This window comes from Gamsiella multidivaricata, assembly GCF_025024155.1.
Source record: "Gamsiella multidivaricata strain RSA 2152 chromosome Unknown BC939scaffold_103, whole genome shotgun sequence".
Lineage (NCBI taxonomy): Eukaryota > Fungi > Mortierellomycota > Mortierellomycetes > Mortierellales > Mortierellaceae > Gamsiella > Gamsiella multidivaricata.
In genome coordinates, this window is record NW_026251811.1 from 1 (window position 1) to 16,029 (window position 16,029).

Genomic DNA, 16,029 nt, shown 5'->3' on the forward strand with positions numbered 1-16,029 from the left:
AATCTGGCGTGCTCGTCAGCGATCCACCAACGGAACTCTCGAACGACGAGATCCGGATCTGGCGCGATCGCGTCCACAACAATGCTGAGGAATTCTACAACATGTGCATGTCTCACAAGCTCAAGCCCGCCGTCGACCGCCTGTGTCATTATTCCTCCTGGATCACCCCACCCGTGGAACCAAAGCGCTTCCGTACACAGTTCTATCTTACGGTCCTTCCCTGGTCCAGAGACTCCTTCTCGGATGAGCGTGTTTTTGCGGACGGAAAGGAGACCACGCGACTGGATTGGTTCACGCCTGAGGAGGCCATGGAGGCCTATCGCGCCTCTCAAATCCAGATCTTCATGCCTCCGCAATTTGTGTCGATCGCACATCTGTTACCCGTCAAGCGACACGAGGACCTGCTGGACCATTTTAAGGAGCGGGAGATCCTCACGATCATGCCAGAGTTCAAGCTGGAGTCGCAGGATGAACTGGGGCTGCATCTGACGGGTATTCTCCCAGGCGACGAGGAGCATTCCGAGCACATCAAGAAGGGACATAAACACCGCCTCCATATCACAAAGACTACGAAAGGCATGAGCGTGCGTAAATACATCCATGGCCCCACTGAGGTCAAAGCTAGACTTTAGACATGTAACCTGATACATCGCGTGTAATACTGAAAGAATAAAGGATGTGTGGTCGTTTTATTCTTAGCATCGTTCAAAGACCTTGTAGAGGTCCTTGACCTGGGCGACCTGAACTACCACCCCAGACTTTTCAATCAGTGCTTTTGGTGGAATGAACTGTTTCTTGAACGCAGGGAAAATGAGTGTCGACACCATGTGCTGGAACTGCGCATCCTGAAGCTCCTGCAACGATTTCCTGTTACCATCCATGTTTTCACCTTCGCTGTCCACTTCTTCAAGAGGATCCTCGACTCTTTCCGGCTGAGTGCTGTAGAATATGGCAATCTCCCTCGACAGCGTCTGGAAGCATGATTTTTCTGCGGCCCAATTGATCTATTGGGATTATTAGATGTGTATGTCAAGGAGAAAAAAGTGTTAGCAACCTGCATTAAGATATGGTTAGCAAAACGAGTGCGGATAAAAAAAATTAACTGGTTAGGATAATCCCTTTACCTCTGAGCCGAGTCGCCAAAGAAAATCTGGGAGTTTTTCAAGGTTAGGAATATATCCCTTGATCATCATCGGGATCGCAGACAATTCTCCTGTATCGGTGATACATATTGAAAAGTACTCGCGCAGCATTTCCTTTCGACTAACAAGCGTACTCCTAACTGTCTGTAAATAGTAGCGGAATATGTGGTTAATATACCCGTATTATCATCCAAACGATTAAAATGATCGAGTAGTCAAGAATACCTCTGCGATCTCCTCTTTGGGTTTGAGCTCCTCTGGCCATTCACTCTTTTCCATCAACTCCTGCTCATCATCAAGAGCCATCAACACCATATCCTTGATCGGCGCCGGTGTCGAAAGACGAATGAATCCAAAGTTTGAAAAGTCCCGCAGGCAGATCTGATAAAAGAGCTCCTCACTGACTGCTTCATAATTGATCAGATACAGCGCGAGTTCGTTCTGAATCAGTCCTCGCTGGTTGTCCAGGATCCCGACAAAAGTATGATTCGCAAATATTGGTGTCAAAATTGGGTGCCCCTGTTTCCTGATTTCATCTCGTAGCTGAAGGATACTGGTCAGCTTCACCTCGATACGTGGTTTCTTTGACCTCGCAGTCGTACTGGATAGGCTGCCTTGCTCCAGTGAACCTGAACCATTGGCTGGACTGACCATCCGACCATGTGACCCTCCAGAACTTCCTGACTTTCCTGAAGAATTGCTCTTGAATTGGTCAATCTTTGTCAGTAGCGATCCTGGACTTTTCGTGGAAGCCGGACCACTCGTATCGTCATCACTCTCGTCGAAAGCAGTTCTTTTGCCTTGTGGTCGAACATCGTGGTCACTTGCTCCTTCCATCTCCTGGTCGCCATCGCCCTCGGGGCACTCCATTCTTTCCACCCCGACCTTCACGCGCTTGCGCGTAGAAGAGCTGACGATAGAATATGGTGGACTGGTGATCAAAAACGAATCCAATGTCTGAGCCCGACTGTCCGTCCGCACTTGATCATATTCGTATATCTTCGGGGCTATTCGCAGGAGAATACGTTATATTATCAAATCTCTCTTAAAAGAATTTGATCCGACTTTGTGCAATCAAGATGTTACCTGTCTTTTTAGATGATGTCTCTTCGGTGCGACTCTTCGCGCTTACTTGTGGCAGCAATGTTTGGGTCAGAAAGTTGCGAGAAACATTGGCATCGCCGAGTCGATCCTGAATAGCATCGCAGATCTTTGCGATGATTTCCTCCTCATTGATAAAATGCACCTAAGATACCAATAGTTCTTGTAAGTATGTATACTGAGGACGGAAGGCCGATTGCGTATATGATTCAAATGAGCCTTACCTCGCGCTTGGTAGGATGGACATTGACGTCTACATTCTTTGAATCCATCTCCAACGACAGGTATACCCACGGATGTGTATTTTTTGGAAGATATCCTGCATAGACCGACTCAATTGCCTTTCGAATTGCTGGAGAGTCAACGGATCGGTCTAATAGGAAAAAGAAATGTGTCCATAGTTAGATCCTGTTTTAACCAGTAGCGCAGCTCAACTTCCTCTAAGCAGCGCCTACGATGTCCAGCTGTTTACTTACGGTTGATGAAGAGCAGGAAAGCAAACTTCTTCACGCTGTAGTTCGCGTTTGAAATCCAGCCTTTGATCTTTAATGAGTAGATTGGATAGCTCTGCTCCAGGGATAATAGCTCATTAGCGACTGAAGAGCCATAGATCTGTCGAATATTGTCGAGAACAGCCGAGGCAGTTGTTGTATGGACGTCAGGAGTATTGGAGCCGATCTGATCATGTGGAGTAGATGTGAGTTAACATCGACATATCTTCAACAATGATTCTCAATGCATCAAGTCTTGGCTTGACAGCCAACATACTTTTCGGCAAGTAAAGCTCACTCCTTCGTTATGGATCGCATATCGGTTGACAATGTCCAATATCCGATTGTACTCCTCGGTTGGATTTTTAAGTGCCTTCCGTCTTGTTGGGACATTATAAAACAGGTCTTCAGCCTATCGTTTTCAGCGACCTTGATTAGTGTGTCGGTTTGCAGAGTGTGACATCCCTACCATTCTCTCCTCTTTGTCGCACGCACCGAAATCTGGGTGCCATTATTGCCGGCGCAGGGCTTGGGTTCTGCAGTAGCTCCTGGTTTGGCAGGTATAATCACTCCATCTGAATACGATGCCCTGTAAAAGAAAGTAGCATTGCTAATATGAATATACTCGTATGAAGTTCAATTGCCTATGATGAGCAATGGTACTTACTTAAAGGCACAGTTTGAGTCCTTAGTCTTCGTGGTGATGGTGACATGGGCGACATGGCTAATACTAGCTAGAGCCTCCCCTCGAAAGCCATATGTCGACATGGACGATAGATCATCAAAGCTCCGTAATTTGCTCGTCGTGAATCGCTCACAAACAATCGACATATCCTCGACCTGCATTTCAACGCGTTCACGGTCACGGCATTAATTAGTCCGAAGTGTTGCGCCCAAGAAAGACCAAAAAATGGTGGCGTCTCCTGCGCAGACAAAACCAAGTACCTTGATACCATGTCCGTTGTCCTGGATCTGCAGCAATTTCAGGCCACCATCCTTGACAGAGATCTGAATGCTGGTCGACTTTGCATCGAGCGAGTTTTCGATTAGTTCTTTGAGGGCGTTTGCTGGTCGATGAATGATCTGGAATCATTAAAGTTGGTTTATTGTTAATCATGGTTGAACAGAAGCTTTAGTCTGCGTGCTTCCACGTGAAGAAGGAGAATGTGGGGCCTACTTCTCCGGCAGCAATCCTGTTAACGACAGCCTCGTCCAGACGCTGAATGGTCGGTACAGCCGCGGTACCTGTGTTTTGAGAAGGGTGTGTATCGGCGGACATTACAAGAAAAAGAAAGGCAACAAAGACGATGTGTGGCCAGGAGCGGGGGCACTGTTCGATTGACGGAGACTGCTCTGCGCCACTTGCTCGATATTGCCCTTTTGTGGACACAGCCGGCTCAAAGTCTTTTCTACTTGTTTCACCACTTCTCACCTCACACACAACTTATACGCTACCTCCAACAATTCCACGCCCATTGCATCGCCCTATTACTAGCTCTGTCTCGTCATACTTCCGCCCTTTCATTATACATGCAAGTCTCGACACCGGTACCGCACCTAAACCAAGAAAGCAGTTGGGACTGCGGACTGGCATGCGTCGCCATGGTTGCCAACGCCTTGGGTGCGCACCTATCCTTGGCAGAGGTCACCATGCATTGCTCAGGTATCCTTTCGATCTCGACTCGATTGCACTCCTTATTTCACTCTTTCCTGCTTCCTCACAGTTGTTCAATTGCTCTTTCTCTATCCGTTTCCCGGTCCAGTTGCTTCAGCTTCCCATATGACAACTCATTTGGCCCGTGCACACTTTCCTAATATCTGTTTCTTGCCTATTGATTGCATTGTATAGTTGAGTCAGTGTGGACGATTGACTTGGCATACCTACTACGAAAGCTCTCCAACGACCAAGTCGGTGTGCCACGGTTACAATTCTCGAAACGGCCGCCACAGGTCGTCCCGAATCTATCACCAGGTCGCGACGACGGCTGGGACTTTACATACTACACAAGCACTATCGGCGCAGATACAGCCCATTCGAAAGAAAAGTTTTACCGCAAGGTCAGTAGGGCACAGCTCCTCTGAAACACATGAACGCCCATTTCTTGCTCGCATAGGTCTTCCCCCCCCTTTTTTTTTCTTTTTTCATGCTCTCTTGCAATCCTCCAAGGCGAACCTCTTATATCGTTAGCAGTTGCTGCTGGAAACTACGGATGGTCATTTTAACATTGCCCGCTCTTATTTCTCTTTGAACTGCTATAGTCATTTGACGACGATCAAAAGCGGGTGAACGCCCTCTTCGACAATGCGGATGCAGCCAACATCAGAGTCATTGAACTGTAAGTGAACGCTGAGGGAACGAGGACAGATCATTGGAAAGAAAAAAAAAGGGGGGAGGGGAAATGCACCGACTCCATTCTTAGTCGTGTGAGATGAGCCAAAAAATATATGACTGAACAAATGTTTACATTCCTTTCTGAAAATGAACATAGGACACTTCCACTGGACGATTTCAAGCGGTTTTTGTATTGCGGGAACTATGGAATCATCACGCTTGTGAACCAGCGATTGTTGAGGTGTCCGCAATGTTTGGTATGCTCCTGTTGCTATGTTCATTCTTTTCTCTTTTTTATCTGTGCATGTAACTGTGCGACTCATCTATTCTCAACGCTTCATTTTGCACAGGAAAAATCGGCATTTTGCAGCTGCAGTACCGGAGCATTGGGATCAATTATTCAAAGGATGAAAGGATTCCGATACATTGGTAAGGAGCTATTGGATACACTTACAATAAGGGCCTGTATCAATTGACATTCAGTAACGATATCTGCTGACAGTATGTGTTTTTGAACTTATTTTCTCCATAGGGCATTTCGTTGTTCTGGTGGCCTACGATCCTAATGAGGACATGTTCTACTATCGAGGTAGCGGGTCTCCATGCATGCAAAGAGTCTATATTCAAGAACTACATACAAATGTCGATGGTCTAGTTGCTAACGCGGTTTTCATCTTTTGATATCGACACATTAGATCCAGCGGTCAATGACAACTTGTGCAGTATTTCGGCTTCCGATCTGGAGCGCGCCAGGAATTCAAGTGGCACCGATCATGACTGGTATGCTTGCCATGGAATCTGTTAAGAATGAATGTTATTTTCATTCATGTCGATATGCATCTTTTGCTAATGCGTTTGTGTACCTCTTTTATTCATAGTATCGTGGTCAAGGTGACTTGATCTCCACTTGGCATGGAAGTGCGTCGTTCATCGCCCAGTTGAATTTGTACATACGGGCTGCTGTCCATTCTTTGACAGGATACTGCTCCAAAAAAATATACCAATTTCTAAAAACTACCGCTCTTGAGAAATAAAGAGACCCATATCACATTTCTGTCCTGTGATTAATCCATGGGTTCATGGTCCCGAGGGTGTAATTTTGCCACCAATTTGGACCTGATCTAACGCAGTCCCTTTCACCCTTAACGCAAACAAAGATGACAACCGTGTATAAAAGGCACATTTTTTTTTTTGTCTTTTTCTCTTGCTTTGGCTCTTGGGTTTCGATTTTCTGGGTCTTTTTTTTTTTCTGATTTTTGTTCTTCACCCCTTCACCAACTCCCTCCTCTCCTTTCCCACCTCCTCCACTGCCACACTCCCAAGAACAAGCACCATGGCCGAGACTACGATTCAAGTCCACGAGATGTTTGACACCATCCTCATTCTGGACTTTGGTTCCCAGTACTCGCACCTGATCACCCGCCGCATTCGCGAGTTCGGTGTCTACTGCGAGCTGTTGCCATGCACCCAGAAGATCTCGGAGCTGACCTGGAAGCCCAAGGGTAAGGCCTTATTGCCATTCTCACGGTCCTCATTAGTGAATATCATCAATGAAGACACCATGTACTCATGCACTTTTAATTCATGGGCGGCCTTACATTTTGTAGGTATTATCCTCTCCGGAAGCCCTTACTCTGTCTACGACCATGATGCCCCTCGTGTCGACCCCGGTGTCTTCGAGTTAGGTGTCCCCGTCCTCGGGATCTGCTACGGTCTCCAGGTAAATGAATGCTGCCGAGACTTTTAAGCTCGTTGGCTTATGCTTTATGAAAGTACACCAGGACCATTGGATCTAACATTCTTTATAATTGCGCCGTCCTATAGGAAATGACTAACTACTTCGGAGGCAAGGTCGATCCCTGCGATCACCGCGAGTACGGACCCGCTACCCTCTCCATCTTGCCCGCCGGTGCCGCTGATGCTCAGTCATCCATGTTGTTCGAGGAGTTGAGCAGCGAGTCCATGGTCTGGATGTCCCACGGTGACCAGGTCACTGCTATCGCTGAGGGGTTCAGTGTTATTGCCACCACCAACACTGCTCCCTTCGCCGCCGTCCGTCACAATGAGAAGCCTCTGTTCGGTATTCAGTTCCACCCTGAGGTCACCCACTCTGTTGATGGAAAGCAGATCATCAAGAACTTTGTCGTCAAGATCTGCAAGGCCGAGCAAAAGTGGACTATGTCCGAGTTCATTGGGAAGGAGGTCGATCGCATCCGTGCGATCGTGGGAGAGAAGGGTCAAGTCATCGGTGCCGTCAGCGGTGGTGTCGATTCCTCAGTCGCTGCCAAGTTGATGCACATGGCCATTGGTGATCGCTTCCACGGAATCTTGGTCGACAACGGAGTCATGCGTCACAACGAGTGCGAGCAGGCCAAGAAGATGCTTGTCGACAAGATGGGCATCAACTTGAAGATCGCTGACGCCTCGGACCGTTTCCTGAACAACCTTGCCGGAAAGACTGACCCCGAGCAGAAGCGCAGGATCATCGGTAACACCTTCATCGATGTTTTTGAGGAGGAGGCCAAGGCCATTGATGATGCTTGCGCTGCCTCCGGTACTCCACCAATCGAGTTCTTGCTCCAGGGAACCCTCTATCCCGATGTGATCGAGTCCATCTCATTCAAGGGACCCAGTGCCACCATTAAGACCCACCACAATGTCGGTGGTTTGAAGGAGAACATGAAGTTGAAGTTGATCGAGCCCCTCCGCGAGCTCTTCAAGGATGAGGTCCGTGAATTGGGAAGGCTTTTGGGCATGGATGATGACCTTGTCTGGCGCCACCCCTTCCCTGGCCCTGGTATTGCCATCCGTATTCTCGGCGAGGTTACCAGGGAGCAGGTCGCTATTGCCCGCAAAGCCGATTACATCTACATCGAGGAGATCAAGAAGGCTGGTCTTTACCGTCAAATTGCTCAGGCCTATGCTGCCTTGTTGCCCGTCAAGGCCGTCGGTGTCAAGGGAGACAAGCGCACATATGAGCAGATGATCTGCTTGCGTGCTGTCGAAACCTCTGACTTCATGACTGCTGACTGGTTCCCCTTCCCATACGATGTTCTCAAGAGGATTTCGTCGCGTATCTGCAATGAGGTTGAGGGCGTCAACCGCGTTGTCTACGATGTCTCGTCCAAGCCCCCAGCAACAATTGAGCTGGAATAAAAGGGCAGGCAGGCTTTTACTAGTACACTTTGCCTATCATTCTACACTATTCTTCATGCACGCATTCATTTTTCATAGATCATCCATCTTATCATAAATTATTTCAAATTATATATATGCGCAACTGTTGCCCTTAAAACATTGCTGGCAAGACAATGTGGATCAGGATGATGCCAATTGGCGCGTACTATAAGACGCCGTATTCCCGATTACCGGGAATTCAATTGCTTTAGCTTTTTTTCTCTCTCCCTTTCTCCTTTCGTTTTTGTCTTGACATCTTTCCTTCAGGTCAGGTATTCTGGCAATGGCAGTCCAGAGTCTTTCTCGCGCCTTGTAGTTCTTGGCTACCCCGTTCCTGGCCTCGCCTACTGCCTCACAGGGCCAGGGCCCCATCGGACAAAATGATTGTGTCACCAACTACGATTCCGATACTGACTATTTCCCCAGCAAGGTAACTGGTGAGTATCCTAATCCCAATGCAACCGTCATTTTCCAGTCCCCCTTCCGCAATTTTTACTCCACGCCATTGCAGATCAATGGTGCCACGTTGAGGCCGCAGTACTCCTCCTTTCGTTGCTCCTCTTGACACTTGGTTCTGATATTCAGATGCAAGTAGAAACTTACCATGGAGCGGCATGAGAAGGAAGGCGGAGGATGAGATCCGCGAAAAATAAAAGTAGGATTTTTCATACTTTTTTTTTTTTCGAGATCCGTTCCTTCCTCCCGGTGTTTCAGGGCGCCTTCCAACTACGCTCATTTTTTTTATCTTGGGATGGGGAAAGACAACGCCCTGAATGACAGATTGAACACGGAGAGAATAATGGCTGTAGCGCACACGATCAAGGGACGTGGGAATATTTGCATGCATACAAGTAGATTCTCATTCATCTCCAAAACAAAAAAAAAATATATTAAAAAGTAATTGGCAACGCGGCCTTGTTCAAAGTCCGTTACGAAAAGAACTACAAGGTCGTAACTAACACCGCCACCACTACCAACAAGGAGTACGTCCTGACCCAATGCGGCACCCCAGCACCCAATCTCTCGCTCTTTGGCAACACCACCGTTTTTATTCAAGTTCCCGTCAAGAATGCAGCCTCGATCGCCGCGACCGCCGTGGTATCCATCGAGATGTTAAGCAAACGCTCGACTCCTCAAGGCCGTCGACACAAAAGCCTTGGTCAGCTCACCTTGCGTTTAGTATGATCTGGAGCACAAGTTTATTGTGGTGATTGAGGGCAAGAACCAGACGCTCCGCGCGTCTCAGTTTCAGGAGGTGGATGTAGTCTTTAGCACCTTGGGATCGGAGTCTGGCACCGTGAACAAGGCTATCATCACCTCAGAAGTTTCGGACCCAGGTCCCTTCAAAGTATGTTTTTGCTACCTGATCCGTACAAAACATGCCCAGAGAAAAAAGTGAAATAGCTGTCTTGTCGAGATTGGCTGTGTGCATAGAAAACAGTTATTCGTTTTGAGAGTTCGGCATACCATTAGTTTGTGTCGCTTTTCTATAGCGCGCCGAGTGGCTCGAGTTCTACTCGACCTTCTTCAACCTCGAAGAGCCTGCCCAGAACCTGACAGCGACCATTAACAACAATTACACCTGCTTCAAGAGCGCCGCGAGTGCCAAGTCCACCAAGCCCATCATTGCCTGGACATCCTACGTCGCCCCTTCGGCCTACAACAACAATACCGCCTCCTGGACCATCTCCGGTGCTGCCTGCAAGCAAATTCTCTCCACCGACGCCGGCGCCACCTTCTGCAACGACACTACCGTCAGTGCTTTCTCTAACAACGTTGACTTCCTGGCCGCGTTCAAGGACGTCGATATTAACATTGACGAATTCATGGCCGCCTGTTACGACATGGCCACCTTCCTCCAGAATTACAGGCTTACCTCCAACGACGACTACGGGTTCCTCAAGGATCAGGCTGTCTTGTGCGAGGATGGCATTGTCAACTCTAACGACGGCCGTGATTGGTTCTCAGGCGCTGTGGTCATGAACAATGCCGTCCTCCAGGATATCGTCCGCGCGGTCCATCCTGATGCTCTTCCTGCAGATGTTCACCACAGCTGGATCCGTAATGCTGCCAAGAATGAGACCCGTCGGACCATGACCAGCGCCGATTGTGCCGGCACGGACTTGAACAAGCCCATCCCTGACCGTGCCTTGGTCTGCTCAACCATGAAAATCGGTGGCGGTGGAAACGGCGGCAACGTTGGCACCAGTATTGTGGTCGGTGCCTTGACCACTGTCCTTGCTCTCTTTGCCACAGCCATGGCCATTTAGCAGAAGATCCCACTTGAAGCGTTGAGGAAGAGATCCCATCCTTTCTCTTGCTTTCCTGATTCCCTCCCTTCATATCCATCGACAATAAACTACCCCGTTATTTAAAGCCGACATGCGTACAGTCGAAGACAGTGTCCTTTCTCACTCCATGCTTGGTGCTTTTTTTTCTTTTGTTTATTACCTAGCTAGGCGCTACGATCGTTGTTCCAATGACACCTAGGAGTCCACTGGTTTTGTCCCGCAATCATCAATCAAGCCAAGTTGGTATTCGTCAGCAGTGACAATAGTCCGCATTTTACGCCTCCATATCCTCCCAATCGCCACCCTCCATCATTTGTGCTTTCGAGGCTGCCTCCATCTGTTGGACCTGCTCTTCTGTCTGCAGTGGAGGCTGCTCCTCCTCCATTGGATTATCCCTATATTTTTCATACATTATAATTCTGGTTAGAGACAGCACATGAAGACAAAAAAAAAAAAAAAAAAAAAAAAGCCGCCAGAGACAAGGCAAAACATGCGCATTACCAGTTGATGGGAAACCGAGTAACCCTGGGCTTCTCCGCCAGAATCGATCGGTACAACTTGTCGTAGGCAATCTGCTCTGGTGGGTTCTCGCGCAGCTCCTCGTCCAAGTAATCATTATTGACATAATATCCGATCCGGACAAATTCCTTGTCCTGGTACGAGCAAGTGATCAGGATCACAGTTACGCCCACGATATCGTTATGGGGAATCAACTCTGGCTTGGGTGCGTCCGCCTACAACAAGAAGCAATAAGAAAATGCACGGTGAGTGTCAAAGCTTATGTGGCAAAGTAACAAAAGGAAATGAGACAGCTGCTCTTTTAGCTCTTTGTCTCAGCAGTTTAGCAGCGCTGCTTTGGCAGGCGTACCTGGAACACAAACTTGTTGACACCGACAGGAACAGGCCCCACCATGATAGATTCAAGGACCTGATCGTGTGCATTGCTGTTGGCTGAACCCACATAAATGATCTTCCATTCGAGATCTATGACAGTTGCAGGGTCGTGTTAGTCCTTCCGTCGCGTAATGTGTTGTTGTCGTTGTTGTAACAAAGGCACCGCTAAGACGCGATTATATTCAGAAGAAGGACAAAAAAGACGATCAATCATTACCGGCGGCAAGGGGGGCGATGCACTCGAATGTGATTTCAAATTGGTAAGGGTTGGCAAAGTGGGTTGGGTTGTCAAGGACCTGGACTTGGGTGATGCTGACGATACTCATGGCGGTGGTGTGGTGGGTTTCAGAAGCGGACCGTGAACGAGGATCGGGTGAGTAGGATAGGATGACAGAGGATAGCAAAGAGGCAGCAAGGCGAGGGTTGGGAAGCGATGAGTACAGAGAATAAGGAAAAAAGGGAGGCGGAGGCTGATGATGAAAGGTCCTTTCTTAGTTCACAAAAGAATGAAAAAAAGAATAAAAATGGTGGCGATTCGAGGCGACTCTTCAGGCACGCTCATGGCTGCTGGTGCGCGACCACAACCGCGACCACAATCACACACAGGAAAGTGAAAGTGTAAACAAAAATTCGGGTTTCTGCTCGCGACGCGTCGATTGGCCAGTCTTTTTTTTATTTTTTATATGTATTTGGCATGCAGTAGACTATGGTCAATCACTTCTTGGATAACTTCATCCACTTGGGCAGTCCTCCGCTGCTTCCGTTCCCAGGCTTATCCGCGCTCATACGTGCACTCATCCGGCGGTCCTCCTTGGTCAGTAATGGGATTGTTCCACTGTGGTTCAACGCCTGCCCTTCGCCAGATGCTGACGAAGTCGACGGCTCCTCTGGCTTGGTCTCCTTTGGCTCTTGACCAGGGATAGGCAGATCCTCCATCATCATCAAGTACTCGCCATTGAGGAACGGCGAATTTTGGTTCAGCTTTGAGTCTGCCCATGTGAAGTACACGATGCTCTGAGGGGCCAGTCCTGCCTGGTACAACGTCTGCTTGTTATCTGAAAGGACTTTCTTAGGCGGAGTAGTGTCTAAAAGGCATTGAACAGACCAAGAAAAAAAATATATCAGCATGGGATCAATCCCCTCCTCTCCTTTGTGCCCGTACGTCCCAAGATGTAGCAACTTACATAGATCAAACTTCTCGCCCTGGCCAACACAGGCACCTGCGACCCATTTCCGAAGATCACCAATTGTCTCTTGACTACGGAATGTCGCCTGGAGCTGGATCCTGTCTGGAAAACGGATGCGAATGATCGTCTTTGGGTAACGACGTTCCCTGGCCTTTTCTTCTTCTGCCCTGACTGCGGCTGTCTTGAATCCCCGATTCTCCTCCTCCTCCCGTCTTGCTTTCTGCCCGTTCATCAACCTCATCACATCCTGGGATGTCAGTGTATAAAAGTCGTCAGGCAGATCAACTAGTATGATGCAACCAATAATAAATTAGATTAATCTAACGACTCATAAGATGCATTTGCTTAATGGTGGTTTGTCCGCAAGAGAGAACTTACTTTGGTTGGAGAGAGGCGTGGCATTATCAGCGGGCGGCCTGAAAACCTTGATATTGCGATCAATGGCTTCCTCAACCATTGTCGCCGACATAGACTGTGCGGGCGTGGCAATGAGGCGAGGGGACTGTTCATCTTCCGCTTTGCTCGTGTACATAGAGTTGTTCCGGCTGCCAGTGGGCGTGGTCGGCAACACGCCAGCTTTCTGCTCCCTCTCGACTTCCTGTGCAATCAATGAGTGGTAGTCCAGAGTAGAGTTGCCTCGCTGCTGCGCTTCCTTCAACTGTAAACTGACGCGGTGGGCAATTTGTCGGACAACATCCTGCTGGGTCTGAGGGATCGATCCTGGAGATCCAGATCGGGGAAAAGGAGAGTCCACATCCATTTCACTGACTGGTTCTTCCGTGAACGCTCCAGGTGGCAAGCTGCGCACAAATCGCTCCCTGTCAGAGCTATCTGATGCCTTTGAAAGTCGCTTGACACGATCGGTCAGAGCTGCTTGTGTCTGTTGCTCCTGAAGTTGGCGGATCTCCTGGGTTGCCTCGATCATAACCGTGTTCATGTTCTGGACTGGTGATTGGCGCTGAATATCAATGTTGCCACTGGTGCCTGGCGCCGGTGTCACGATATTAACCTCCCGATTGTTGAGGTCGATACTACCAGAACGTGCTCCTGGCAAAGGGGTTCCAGCACCCTGTGGGTTAATACCAAGGTCAGAGGCTGAGCCACTATGGAAGGCTTCTTTTGCCTGCATGAAGTCCTTCTCCCCTGCAGTTTTGTCGGTTGTGAATTGCCGAGAGGGTGTTGTCTTTAACGGACTGCTGGGGTGTGGAGCGGAGGACTGAGGAGGAGAGGTGGTCATTGGAGCTGCAAGAGGTGTTGGAGCTACACTCTCAGCAGAGGATGGCACTGAGATAGTGGCTGATCCAGATGTAGACGCCTGCTCTGAGGAAGGAGTTTCACCATTGTCTGTTGCAGGTCGAGAATTCTCGCGCTCGATTTCTTCCATAAAATCTGCAATTCCTGCATCGGTATATCGCATCATGACACGGAATACGGCGTTTCCTTTCAGTAGACCGGCGAGCTGCAAGGTAGTCGCCTTGAGTGTTTGGATTGACACATACTGTAGGTAATAAAAATAAAGAGGCAATAAGTTTCCGTTTCCTTCTGGGATGTCCCCAGCAAATCGTGTAGCAGAGCGTTGGCGCGTCCCTTACCTCCCGCTCCAAGAGAATAACGACAGGCAGGAGATAAACCTCTGTGGCAGGTTTAACAGCCTTCTTGATTCGCTGGAGGGAAAAGATGTTCTTTGTTGTCGACTGGGGCACTGCAGTACGCCGCGTCAGGTTAAGGGATCTGGGGCAAGCGGGATGCGGGATGCGGGATGCGGAATATGAAAAAGAAAATATGCAAAGTCAGACCAACTTTCTTTGGAGAGGCACCTGCGCTTGTCAAGTTCCCAAGAAGTCTCAGTCATCTCGGATATTCACTACAAGATCAGTTCGTACCCGTTTGACGCCTTTTCGAATCCAAGAAGCACATCCCAGAGTGTGCTTGTGATAGCAAATGACTGAACCATCCTTCCGCCGTCTTCTAGCTGCAGGGCAAGATCCACATGTGTCGGCGCTAAGTATAATCAAGGAAAGATACCCAGATCAGCATACGATGGATATACATAGTCCCCAAGCATCTTTCGCCACCACCAAAAAAATAAAAAATAAGGCGAGGTGGCAAGTAAATACAGAGCCACACCAACAGTCAGACGCGGACCAGGCATGACCTGTCTTGGTTTGACAAGTGAGCCCCTCATGCAATAGAACAAACCAGAAAAAAAAAATCACACTCTGCTGAGTCTTATTTACCTGACTTGTCTTTTGGCACTTTCGCGAGCTCCAGCTTTGCCCCAGGGGCAATATTGGCGTATCGGATAGAAAGAGAAAGATCCAGGAAGTTTTTACCGCTCCTAAGGATGTTTTAGCACCAGCAGTGACAATGTGCGAGTTGTCAGTGGCGATTGCAACAGGTCTAACGAGACGCAAGAGGTGCGAGTTCATACTTGAGTCCATAGTTCTCAGGGTCGCCATAGCCCTGCTTCTCGCAAACGGTATTCACGACCTGCCGGAGAATCATGGTCGGCGTGGTCTTAACGAGCTGCTTCTTTCCTCCTCCGAGAAAGACGGTGAGATTAGACGCCATGTTGTGCGTCTGTGCGAGTTAAGAAGAACTTTGAATGACAGTTAGTCGTAAGCGAATTCAAGAGGAGAAGGTAGAAGGCGGTGAGAGATGAATGAATGAAAGTTTGGGGAGTTTAGGAAAGAATGGAGTTTGGAGTAGAGATGGCGAGGATGTGATTGTGAGAGGCCCAGCAAACAAAATACAACATTCTTATCCTCAGTGTGTTATTTTGTGATCCTAGCCGCGCTCCTTCTCTCTCAAACCATCGACCCTATGCGCCCACCTGCAACGACGCACGGCGCTAGCCCGCGGAAAGAACTTTGTCCGTTTTATCGCATATATTCGGAACATCCTCCGCTGGATCGACCAAAGGGCACCATGGGGCATCATTCAGGCACAACAAACATGATGTATGCCAATTTTTCAAGTAAAGGCGCAGTCAGCCTACTTGTTCCTAGAAGCGTATCCGCTGTAGTTTCAGCCACTGTCCAGAACCGCGCTGTATTTGGCATCAATTGTGCTGCCCAAGCGATTGTAGAGTACGAGTGTTGTCATTCGGTATATAGTAGAGGCATTCCAGTCTTTTTTGAATAAACGACTGAGCCGTCGTTTACAAGTTCTTTGGCTTCGCATTTAGCAGAGCTACCAGCGAGGGGCATCTGTGATATTACAGACGGAAGCGCAGCACTTGCTAGTCCTAGTGGCGCGAACAATATTATCAGAGGAACTAGTGGCGGAAATAATGGTGGCGATGCTTCGGCGTGATCATTGAGGACCCTGGCCAAGTGAACGGATTCGCTTAACGGTAGTAACACAAGACTTGGAATCAGGGAGAGGATCTTGCTGGCCATGGCGACTGTTGCA

The 16,029-nt window shown here is 48.6% G+C and overlaps 6 protein-coding genes across 6 annotated transcripts; 3 read left to right on the top strand and 3 right to left on the bottom strand.

The window, feature by feature from the left end:
- Window positions 1-20: 20 nt before the first annotated feature.
- On the top strand, window positions 21-632 carry BC939DRAFT_507690 (uncharacterized protein; the record flags this gene model as incomplete). The annotated part of the gene is made up of 1 exon (XM_051560913.1): window positions 21-632. A coding segment is annotated over one exon (612 nt), but the record flags the coding sequence as incomplete, so codon positions are not given.
- A 42-nt stretch (window positions 633-674) lies between these two features.
- BC939DRAFT_416456 (histidine kinase-like ATPase) lies at window positions 675-4,046 on the bottom strand. The gene is made up of 12 exons (XM_051553009.1): window positions 3,912-4,046; window positions 3,680-3,817; window positions 3,402-3,574; window positions 3,230-3,323; window positions 3,012-3,146; window positions 2,720-2,921; window positions 2,468-2,616; window positions 2,229-2,388; window positions 2,075-2,149; window positions 1,368-1,822; window positions 1,125-1,286; window positions 675-1,004 (listed from the first exon to the last, which is right to left on the bottom strand). The coding sequence occupies exons 1-12, from the start codon at window positions 4,011-4,013 to the stop codon at window positions 696-698; spliced, it is 2,154 nt and encodes a 717-aa protein (XP_051407144.1). The 5' UTR covers window positions 4,014-4,046; the 3' UTR covers window positions 675-695.
- A 104-nt stretch (window positions 4,047-4,150) lies between these two features.
- On the top strand, window positions 4,151-6,147 carry BC939DRAFT_466957 (Guanylylate cyclase-domain-containing protein). Its single transcript, XM_051557706.1, has 8 exons — window positions 4,151-4,397; window positions 4,584-4,792; window positions 4,994-5,070; window positions 5,224-5,323; window positions 5,417-5,495; window positions 5,599-5,655; window positions 5,762-5,846; window positions 5,945-6,147. The coding sequence occupies exons 1-8, from the start codon at window positions 4,265-4,267 to the stop codon at window positions 5,964-5,966; spliced, it is 762 nt and encodes a 253-aa protein (XP_051407145.1). The 5' UTR covers window positions 4,151-4,264; the 3' UTR covers window positions 5,967-6,147.
- Window positions 6,148-6,307: 160 nt separating this feature from the next.
- On the top strand, window positions 6,308-8,307 carry BC939DRAFT_466963 (GMP synthase). Its single transcript, XM_051557707.1, has 3 exons — window positions 6,308-6,568; window positions 6,674-6,786; window positions 6,891-8,307. The coding sequence occupies exons 1-3, from the start codon at window positions 6,400-6,402 to the stop codon at window positions 8,220-8,222; spliced, it is 1,614 nt and encodes a 537-aa protein (XP_051407146.1). The 5' UTR covers window positions 6,308-6,399; the 3' UTR covers window positions 8,223-8,307.
- Window positions 8,308-11,031: 2,724 nt separating this feature from the next.
- On the bottom strand, window positions 11,032-11,754 carry BC939DRAFT_403072 (histone chaperone ASF1A-like protein; the record flags this gene model as incomplete). The annotated part of the gene is made up of 3 exons (XM_051552715.1): window positions 11,032-11,268; window positions 11,403-11,518; window positions 11,646-11,754. 3 exons carry the CDS (start codon window positions 11,752-11,754, stop codon window positions 11,032-11,034), a joined length of 462 nt encoding a protein of 153 aa, XP_051407147.1.
- Window positions 11,755-12,142: 388 nt separating this feature from the next.
- BC939DRAFT_507696 (uncharacterized protein) lies at window positions 12,143-15,186 on the bottom strand (the record flags this gene model as incomplete). The annotated part of the gene is made up of 7 exons (XM_051560914.1): window positions 12,143-12,513; window positions 12,613-12,900; window positions 12,994-14,113; window positions 14,208-14,346; window positions 14,499-14,616; window positions 14,853-14,953; window positions 15,047-15,186. The coding sequence occupies 7 exons, from the start codon at window positions 15,184-15,186 to the stop codon at window positions 12,143-12,145; spliced, it is 2,277 nt and encodes a 758-aa protein (XP_051407148.1).
- Between the last annotated feature and the right edge of the window lie 843 nt (window positions 15,187-16,029).